Source organism: Oryzias melastigma, unplaced genomic scaffold, assembly GCF_002922805.2.
Source record: "Oryzias melastigma strain HK-1 unplaced genomic scaffold, ASM292280v2 sc00277, whole genome shotgun sequence".
In the NCBI taxonomy this organism is placed as follows: Eukaryota; Metazoa; Chordata; class Actinopteri; order Beloniformes; family Adrianichthyidae; genus Oryzias; species Oryzias melastigma.
In genome coordinates this window covers 147,657-158,618 of record NW_023416901.1, presented here as the reverse complement: position 1 = coordinate 158,618, position 10,962 = coordinate 147,657, and the positions used below count along the sequence as shown (strand labels likewise).

Below are 10,962 nucleotides of genomic sequence, written 5' to 3'. Positions count from 1 at the left end.
ATTTTACGACCAATAAAAACCAGGATGCAGAAGGAGGAGCCTCTGTGCCCAGAGCCTCGTGGATGTGGGGAGTGGCGTGCACGTTTTACCGCTGCACACACAGACTCCTTCCCTGCTCCCTTGGTTACCATGGAGACGAGTCTGAGGACAAATCCTGACCCTAAACCGGGTCAGCAGTCCTGCAAAGTCAGACGTTTATTCATTAGCATCATCACAGTTCAAATAATCAACTTTTGATAACTGGTTGATATATGTTCAAATTTGAGAACAAATTTAAAATGAGTTAAAAAATATAAAGAAAAAAAAGATTGAAACTAAATAGTTTTGAGTACTGTTGTTAATTGTTAATCTGTTAAAGTTAAACCTGTTAAAATGTGGTTGGGCTTAAATAAGTTTGCTTTTTTCCCTTTCAAGTAAGCAAACTCTTGAGTTAGCTGAATAATATATTTAATGAATCTAATATGACATATGTGTACTGCATGCATTACTGCAAAAAAGTTATAATTGAGCCTAATTACACTGTATTTTATCTTTGTTAATTTTTCCTTATTTTCTGATAAATGCATTATTAGATTTCTGAAAAGGTTTTGATATATCTGTTTTGTATTTTATATTATTCTATTAATTGTATTGCTAGAAATACACTAATAAATCAAATCAAGTTGTTTCCTTAAATGTCATGATGTGATCCTAGTTGATCCTATTGTCAAAAATATAGAAAGTGCATTTGGAGACTCCAAACTTTTTTTTTTTACAAAAACCATCAATAAAAAAATGTTTTGCCTAGGAAAATATCAATGAATAAAAACCAGAAAATGTTGAGTTACTGCTAAACTTTACTAAACTCCCAGCATCCTTCAGGCTGAAATTGTCAGATTAACTGACAGGTGGAAATGGAACCCCAAGATGCAAAAACTACAGAGGTAACAGGTTTATTTTCTGGATGTTGATACAGGAACAAACCTTGAGTCTTCACACTGGGGGAGGGACACAGAGTGAACAACCAGATTTAGCCACAGCAGGATGAACGGAGAATGAGTTTTCTGACTACTCACTCTCAGGCTGGGCAGGTGATGCAGAGGAGCAGGATCCAGTCAGGCCAGTAGGTGGATAGAGGGAGTGAGTCGAAAGGCAGAGCTGGCAGGCAGGCTGACTTAAAGTGAGGAGTGTGCTGGAGAGCTGGTGAAGATGACCACTTTCTGGTAGAGAGTATGTCGGGAGTGGCAGAGCCCTGACAGAAATGTCTGTTTAGATCAGAATGGAGAGACTTTGGCTCACTTAGAAATGTCCACCGGTCGGTTAGTCACAGGTTCGAGTCCCTGTCCTAACCACCACTGTGTCTTTGGGGCCCCACTTCCCTAGTGGCGCCCCTGGTTGGGGCCACTTAATGTTCGATGGTCCTGAGAGCCCGGCTGTCAAAGCCATCTATTCTTTTGGCTGAGCTCTTGCTTAAGGCCATGTCTCTGACCAATAAAGCAGGATGGAGAATACTGCTGAGTTGTAGATCTGGAGCTGTGTCTCGTGTGATGTTTTGATGCTGCCAAAGTGGTTTTCTGAGAGATTGCAGAGCTGTTGCTGCCAGCGCCCTTCTGCCGGTGATCTCTGGTTCTAGGTCACCGTTAGCCATCACTATGGAGCCCAGGTATGCAAAACTTCACACGCTTGATGAAAGAATGGCCAAGCTGAGGAGGCGGGGTCTGTGCCATCCCCAATGTGCATACATTTGTTTTTTGTCCAGTTCTGACCTTGTCGTGGCCAGAAGAATTGAGTGAACTGAGGAGCAACACCATCTGGAGCTCGCTCCTGGTATGGTCACCCTTGGTGAGCCGGTCTCTGGCGAGGTTCCAGACAAACATAGACCTGTGGCACCCCCACTGTCCGACTATCCTGCGGAGGGCTAACAACCCACCCAGGACTCAGGTCAGACTGTAAAAAGTGAACCACTGGATCAATTGAAAGTTCTGCAATTAGTAACATTTAAAATTATTGGTCTTTATAAAATTAACATTTCAAGTTGATGGTTTACTCAATTCAAAAATCTAATTTGGTGAAACATATATATTGAATTGTAACAAAGGACAGAGCTCTTGTTCATTGATCCATTTTTACAGTGCAGACTTGTGATTAAAATGTACAGATTTGTTTTTTTCCTTCACGTCAAAATTCCAATCATGTTCAGACGTTTGGTTTCTTCTGGTTTCACATCTGAACATGTGGGAAACTGCTTTCATTTGCTCTCCTTGTGCAATAAAAAATAAACAATAGAAAATATTTGAATCAGAAAGCAGCAAAACTCTCTGATTTTCTTCAGACTTTTGGAAAATACTTTTTTCTGTTTATTTTATCAACGTGAATCCAGAGCAGAATTCCAGTTTCCACACAGACGACAGCAGACTTCATCCTGGAGCTGAGACGCCGTTCTCATTCTGACCGCTCGTCTCAGCCCCCCCACAGGAAGTCCTCTCCTTTCTCCTTCAGCTCTGTTTGTTTGAATGTGTCTTCCTCGGCACCTCCTGGCCTCCTCGGCCCCTCACTGCTCCTCATCTCTCAGCATCGTCTCCTCTCTGCTCCGTCAGTTTGATTGAAGATGTTTCTTTAAGCAGCTCCAACCGTTTGTTTGTCACATTCATGTCCCTTTATGACATGAATGAGGGAACAAATCCAATGAAAGAAGCATCTAAGTAATAAACATTTTTTTTCTATCGTACATGAAGCACAGAACTCATGAGCTCAGCGGTTCTGCTCCTGATCTGAAAGAAGAACATCAAATATAAAACAGTATTCAGACGCCGTCATGTGATCTGGACAAAGTCTGATGCACAAACCCAACAGTGAGTTTAGAAAAGGACAAAATGAAATCCTAAAATAAAAAGCTCTTCCTCCTCGCCGGCCGTTCCCACAGAGGAAGGTGAAAGGCCTCCGTGACTCACATGCCCTCCAGTTTTCTGATATCTGCTCCGAGACCAGAAACCACGAGGATCCTGGAGGACACGATGTTCTCATCTGTTCCAGAGTCCAGAAGTGAAGCAGGAAGAAGACGGAACCGTGCAGATGATTTCACCTCCGTCAAGCCTTCCTCTCCTAAACCTGCAGTCCTGCAGGTTCGTCCTCATCATCAGAGCCCTTTTTTTGGTTTGAACCAGGGGACTCCAAACTGTGGCCCGCGGGCCGGATCCGGCCCTCCCCCACATTTGGCCCGGCCCCCCAAACACAATCAGAGACGCATAATTGTTTTTTAGTCACATAAAACATGACTTTTTATTCCACCCTTCTGCAGTCTGAACTATGACGGGAGAGGATCAAATATTTATTGGTTTCACCCGTCAACACGGAGCTCCAGCGTTTGTGCTCTTTGATCACGTGTAACATGCTAACGCTCTGGCTAATTTGTTATCTACTGGGGTTTTTTATGCTAATTTAGAGTTTAGCTTCTGTTTTAGCAACAGGCTAACATTCTTGACTAGCTTAGTTTACTGAGGAATTTTAGGCTCTTTTGGAGTTTAGCTAGTAGTTAAACAAGACACTAAATGTTTTTTGCAAAACTGACATCTATTAAAGATTTTCAGCGATTTTACTAAAAATCGCTAAATTGCTGAGGGCGACTGTGGTGCAGTGGTAGGGCGGTCGACTCCTGATCAGAAGTGAGCAGGTTCGACTCCGCCTTGCCCGCCCATGTGTCGAAGTGTCCTTGGGCAAGACACTGAACCCCGAATTGCCTCTGGTGGGAGGTTGGCGCCAGTGTTCGGCAGTGGAGCCACCACCAGTGTATGAATGTGTGTGTGGATGGGTGAATGGGTCTGTGACTGTGCAGCGCTTTAGGCCCTCAAAGGAGGGTAGAAAGCGCTATACAAGTATACGCCAGTTACTAAAGATTTTTCAGAAATTTAGATAAACTCCAGCGCTCCTTTATAGTACTTTAACAACATTTCCAGACTTTTTGCAAATTTAGCATTTTGCAAATAGCTTTTCCATGTTCAGCAATTAATGTAAACTGCATCACCATTTTCACTAAAAACGCTGCAGCATCTTCAGTGACTACTTTAATCATGTAGGCATTCACACTAGCATTATTGCAGGCAACTTTTCTAGTTTTTAAAATGTTTTAGTGTTATTTTTTTCTGTGAAGATTACAGAAATTAATTATTTAAAATTTGTCTATGTGTGGCTTTCTGGAAAACCATAAATGTTTATGTTTAGGCTGTGATTGTTGCACTTTTTCTGTATGCCTATAAACTGACCCCGGCCCCCCATCAGAGAAGAAAACAGTTATGTGGCCCTCACAAGGAAAAGTTTGGAGACTCCTGGTTTAAACTGCTCTGGTCAGGACTTGTTGCCCTGGAGACCAAACAGAGTGGACTGACAAACAGAAAAAAGCAGAATTGTCAGTCAACAACAAGACTGTTCTGGTTCTGTTGAGGAGCAGAGATATGAAACCAGACGTAGAAACCTGGTTATTATGAAGCTCCTCGCTCCAGAAGGAATCGCTCTCTTGAAGGTCCATGTCTCCTTTGTACAGCTAATGAAAACATTTTACTGAACCGCTTCCAAAAACAACAGGGTTTTCAGAACGGTTTGGAAACCAGGATTACAGAAAAGTCATTTGAGCGAGCTCTCTGACCTTCGCTCCCAGTATGTGGCTCAGTTCTGGAGGAGAGGAGCCGACCTCCATCAGCTCACAGAGACCTTCCTGATGCTGGACAGAAGCTTCCAGGAGCGACGCCTTCACCTGCAGCATCGCAAACCGTATTGACTTGTTTTTCAGATCTCAGAAATTGTGCCTGATTTTAATTTCAACCATAAATGGAAACAGACCCCCCACCCCCCACCACCTCCATACGTTATTTACACATAAAAGTTAAGTTGGAACCACATATTCAAACCAAAAATCCTGCTGAGTTCACAAAGGCCACAAATCACAATACAAAACAACAGCATTACAGAAATGTTGGTTTGGAAGTGATCATTTCATCCTGTCTGCAGAAATAAATTCTGGAGCATCGGGCTGCTGGCAGAACACGGAGTCATGTGACCAGTGCGGAATCCAGAAAGTTCAGGAACCACATTTCTGTATTTGACAGAAGCCCTCATCGCCTGCACAACTCACTTCTGTTCTCTACCTCTTCAGCCTCTCTTCACATAGAGCTCCTGCACTTTTTATGGTGCATGTGACAAAGTCAAGGCCCGGGGGCCGGATCCGGCCCTCCGGACAATCACATCCGGCCCTCCAGATCATTTTATTTTATAGTTATTAATGACCCGATGTTATCTTGTGCTCATTTATAGCTTATATAATTTTGACCAAAAAAAATTTCTGGAGAGTAAAATATTAAAAGTTATTTAATGTTTAAGTTGATTTATTGTGGAATAATATTCCTGCCTGTTTATTATTCATAATTATTTAACACATTTACGGTTTTAAAGTTTTAAAAATTGTCATTCTGCTAGCTTTTTGGTCTATTTTGACATTTACTAAGATTTCTTAGGCTATTTCAGAGTTTAGCTAATATTTACACGGAGGCTGTTTTGGCTAATTTAGGCTTTTTTCAGTTTTTTAGGATATTTTGGAGTTTAGCTATTTTCAGCTACATGCTAGCTGTTTCGACTGTAATAAGTTTTTTTTTGTTTTGTTTTGTTTTTTTTTTAGATTTTTAGGCTAATTTGGCATTTAGTCAATATTTTAGGTGGCTTCAGGGTTTTCAGCTGACAGCTTTAGTGTTTTTAACTATCAATTTCAGCATCTTCAGCGACCAAATTCATCTTACAGCATTCACACCAACATCATCACAGGTAATACTATATATCTAGTTCATAATTATGTTAAAACGTTACAGTTTAAATGTTAAATGTAGTTTTATTGTGTTCTATAAATGTTTATCCTGTTCAGCCCGCGATCTAAGGGGTGTTTTGGATTTTGGCCCCTTGTGTGATTGAGTTTGACACTCCTGCTTTATGGGCTCCAATAATTGTCTGGCCCCCTCCACAAGAAAAAAAACAGACAACAAAAGACATGTGTTTCTCAGAAAATATCAACTCCTATAAAGAAAACAGACAGAATAAGAAACAACTGGAACCATCACAACCCCCTCCACTTAACCCATGAAGGAGAGGTGAGGATCAATGAACACGTTTACACTCCTCATCAGTGTGAGACTGCCGGTGATCCGGAGCAGATGCTGACCAGCAGAACCTCTTCATCACGGTCCATCATCTCTGAAAAGGAGAAAAAACTTGTTAAGGTTAACAGGCGACACAATTCCTATTTTTTAGACCACAGTCCCACAAACACTACATCAGTCGTCATGGTAACAGGAGGAGAGCCAAACAGCAAACATGAGTCTTCATCTGAGAAGACTTGGAGATCTGTTCTGGACTAACAATGGGAGGTTCCAACCCAGAGTACAGAGATTCCTTCTTATTCTTCCATTCAGAATTTTTCTCTTCAGTCTGGGGATTACTTCAACCGTCCTCCATTTGAATGATCTTAAAATAATCTTTAATGTGTAGAGAGACTCACACAGTAAAGCTGCTCTGTCTGCTTTTATTTCTCCTTGAAATCGTTTTGTCCGTCAATCTGTGTTTTATAAATAAAGATATGTGAAGTGAATGCGTCTGCTGATGAAAACGTGCATCTGAAGATTCTCTGGTTTTGTGCTCGGCTCATCGGGAAGAAGAAAACGTCTCCATCTGCAGAGAACATCCTCGGCTGACGTTCGCTCACGTCCACCGATGATCAGGCTATATGGACTATCACTGATGAAGCTGTTTCTGTTCATCAGTTCGGATCAAACTTTTGGTTCTGAAGTTAGAGAAATGTGATCCCCAATCTGAAAAGTACCGGCCTGGTTTTGGACCGAACCTGGGTCCAGTATTTCCACAGAGAACGCTCTCTTTGGCGAGCCGGCGTCCTCCTCGTTCCCATGAGAACAATCTGTGGTGGGGGCAGAAGCCAGTCACCGTGTAACCTCTGCTCCCCCCGCAGGACCAATTGGCCAACGTCACGTGAGCGGCCCTGCCTGCCAAAAGGAGGACGCACGCGGCAGCAGAAAGAGGAGGAGGAGGAGGAGGTCAGGCTGAGCAGGAAACAGGAGTCTGTCTGAAGAAAGGAGACGCAGAGAGCAGCGGGAAGGATCCCAGTCTCTGAATGGAGATCCAGAATCTGGACTGTGTGGAACTGATCCTCACCTCCTCCAGAAGGAGCAGTGAGGAGGTGCATTCAGTCAGAGACACATCTGCCCCCCCCCCAGCAGCACTGATGTGTTTCAACACAAACAGTAGCGAACGTTCAGTCAGAAGAACCAGATCAGCTGAAGAACAGTCAGCAAGTCAGTTCTGTTCTCTTCCTCCTTCACTTCTCCTCCTTCACTTCTCCTCCTCTTCTCCTTCTGGCAGCAGCTAATCCTCTCCTTCTCTCCCTCTTTCTCATGACTTCATCCCTTCCTTCCTCCTCTCTTTTTGTCTCAGCCTGCAAACAGAGAGGGCACTCGAACAGACCTCCCTCAGGTCTCCGCTCCTCCACTCCTCCCTCTTCTTCCCTGTCCTTTCTCTCCTCCCCTTACCCCCCTTCTCCTGTCCCTTCCTCCTTTTCTCCTCCAGACCCAGATAAGAAAGGCAGAAGTGATTTTTTCGGTCACTTGTGAAGCTGGAGAGACCAGAGAAATCTTTCTTCTTTGAGTTTTCTTTTTGTTTGGACTTTCAGAGGAAAAAGAATCATCGGTTCTGATTCTGCTTGCTTTTTTCTGGATCTGTTCCTAATAACTGGATCAAACTAAGAAGGAGGAGGAGGAGGAGAACCTACACTTGACTGAGCAGTGACATGAGCATCTTCCTCTTCAGTGAGGGGGGAGCTGGAGTCCCTCTGGTGTCTCTGGTTTAATTTAAACGGCGTCTTTAGGAATCATAAAGCGATTCCAGCGTCTGTCCCCTGATGGGTCCAAAGACTCCTGAGTCCTGCTCCTCCTAAGACCAGGGAGGTCAGTGACAGCATCTTCTTCTGACCTTCTGAGCCCTGAGAACCGGTTGGTCCTGCGGAGGAGAGCGTGCCATGAGGGGCCTCAGCCCGGCGCTGCTCCTGCTGCTGTGCAGTCTGGCGCTCCTCACTCCTGCAGCCGCCGCAGAGCGAGGAGGAGCAGGAAGGAGCCAGCGAAGAGGGAGCTCAGAGAAGAGGAGGAGGTTGCATCGCATCCAGCACGGCCACTGCAGCTACACCTTCCTCCTGCCGGAGCTGGACGGGTGTCAGGGCGGGGGGCCACCTGCGCAGGCGGAGCAGCATGGGAGTGTTGCACAGAGAGACTCGCCGCCCGTGGACGGAGAGTGGTCCGCCCAGAAGCTGCAGCACCTGGAGAGCATCATGCAGAACAACACGCTGTGGCTGCAGAAGGTAAGAGGCTCCGCCCCCTGTCCTGACAGCAGGCTCAGGTTCAGGTGTTTCCATGAGCTGCTGAAGGAAACTGTTTTCTAAACATCCAGAACCAAAAAAGCTGTAAATGTGTGAAGAGAGCTCAGCTGTTCCGGATGGTTCTGACATTCAGCGGTTTCTTCTTAGCTTTGAGGACAGAGAGTGGCAGCTGGTTTCAATCAGCGAGTTTCCTGCTGTTTTCCTAACAAACTATTGTTCTTTCCAAACTCATCTGCACTTTCAGTGGAGCGCTGAATGTGCTGCGCAAACAGACTTTCTCCATGATCTCACATCTTCTCTGCAAACAGCTCCCGCTCAAATCCATAGTATGGATCGGGGTAAATGTTTAGCCGTGCATCAGCCACACTTCTGTGGCCTCTGCTCTTGTCTCGACGTGAAGCAGCGTTATGACATCTGCTGCAGCTGCGCTGCCTCCACTGCTGTGGCTGCGCAGACGCGGCTGCTCGCCTGAGCATCGATCCACAGGTTCATGCCAGAGTGGCTCCATCGACCACAAGCTTTCCTTTTGCACACAGAGAACAATGACGAAGAGCGGCTCTTATCATCCTGTTCTTCAGAGGTATTTCAGAAAGAACTTCTTCAATTTCTCCCTCAGAACTTCACAGATTCTTTATGCTGCAGAAAGGAACATGATCCAAACTCCAAACTATTGACCGGTTCAACGTTTATTGCTCTTATCATCTATTTATTTCAGATTCATAGCACACAACAATAAATGACAAAATATTCTAGTCTTTGGTGAAAATGAAAAGAGACCGAAAGAGGAAAACGTATTATCCCCGCCCCATTTAACTAAACCAATCAAACTATTTTAACTAAACAGATCTCTTTGTAATTCAAATACATCACATCGGTGCAAAGGCTGATAAAGGCTGACAAACAAAATAAAAATAAAACAAACAAAAACCATCAAATACCTCATAACTTTTTCTAATTTAATCCGTTCCCAACATCCTTATAGTTCATGTTGTCTGAGCGCTTGTTTTTTTTCCAGTTTTTAGAAATGTAATAATTGAATTTGACTCTTTTCTTGATTTCTCTGGATCATTCCATAAACTGATGCTCTGTACAGAAACTCTTTGATTCTCCATTACAGGACATGCTGTGTAAAACAACACAATTCCAATCCAGCTTCAGACATTTGAATAGAAAAAAGTTACTTTAGAATGAAGAAAATCCTCTTTTGACGTGAAGGCACAGAGTTGTAAGATAGAGAAGGTTTATGAGAAAGTTTCAGAATTATTGAGTGACCCCGGTGACCTCGCCGTTCTGTCACTGAGGATTCCTCATGATGTAAATGCACAGAAAGCTACAGAATAAACAGATTCAAAGCAATGCTGTGAGCTCAGGCTGTTTTGCAGATGACAGTGTTGGCATTGATTGTATCATTTTTTAGGTTTTTGAATATTTTACTTTCTTTTTAGCATTGAAGTGGGTAGATCTTCCATCTTTTCTGCTGCTTCCAGACTCTGATTTGTTGTTGTTTTTCTGAATTAAATCCCATCAAACTCTTTGTGAATTTTTGTAGAAACTAAACACAACAGACCAGCTGGACTGCTTCTCCTTTGATCGACCGAAGCGTCGAGGCTGAGCCACGCTCGCCGCTCACAGGACACGCCCACTCTCCATGCTGGCCCAGAACAAGCGGCGACTTCTGCCTCACGCTTTGACCCCAAAACAAAAGAGACAGAATTATTTTCTTGAACCAAACACATGTTGTTTTCACAATCTGAGAAGATGCAGAAAATCTTTACGTTCATCTGATTTGGAAAAACAGTTTTAATGGGATTGAAATGAAAGCATAACAGAGCGAGTAATGGAGCAGTCTTTATCCATAGCAGCAATAAAGGCAATCATACATGTTTTCTCTTCTGGCAAATTGACCGTGCAGCTCATTTCTCTTCAAGCACGACCCGACTGGATCTTGAAGCAATCAGAGCGTTTTTCTGCCGTTCAGCCAAGCTTCAACATCTCTGAGCGTTTTCCTGGCATGTGGCGCCAAGACCCGCTCAGCGAGGCTTTCTGGACCTCTCAGAGCGATGAGGCTATCTGAACCACTAACTGAACATTTTCCAGGATCTTCTGTATCTGTCTGCTCAGCTCCACACATCATGTAATTTTCTAATTAGAAAGGAGAGAAGGAGAAAAGCGCCGGTTTTCTAGCGTCGCTTTTCTGCTTCACGATCTGCTGAAATTATTGTGTTAACAATTGAAAATTTGGAGTATGTTAAAGATTTTGTGTTGAAGCGTCACCGTCGGCACCGCAGGTGTTATAGGGTTAACTGTCCTGATCAAGGTGGATCTAGATCACATGTTTCAAAGTCAAGGCCCGGGGCCGGATCTGCCCTTCTGGGTAATTCTATCCGGCCCTCCAGATCATTTTATTTTATTTTTTCTTGATCAGTGTGGGTTTCCTGAACTCCTCACTGTTCAGGTTCGTGATCCTTTCAGAGCAGCGAGTCGACCGCATCATCCTCACTGACGGGTTAGACCTGCAGCTCCTGCAGAAGTGCTTCTTCAGACCTCAGACTTTAATTCAACAAAAT

At 43.9% G+C, this 10,962-nt stretch overlaps 1 protein-coding gene across 1 annotated transcript in view; it reads left to right on the top strand.

Moving 5' to 3' along the window:
• Nucleotides 1-7,593: 7,593 nt before the first annotated feature.
• angpt4 (angiopoietin 4) overlaps nt 7,594-10,962 on the top strand; it is a 70,987-nt gene continuing 67,618 nt past the window's right edge. The window contains exon 1 of the mRNA XM_024265162.2: nt 7,594-8,377. Within this exon, the coding sequence (XP_024120930.1) occupies nt 8,042-8,377 (336 nt within the window). The 5' untranslated portion in view covers nt 7,594-8,041. The remainder of the gene's footprint in view (nt 8,378-10,962) is intronic.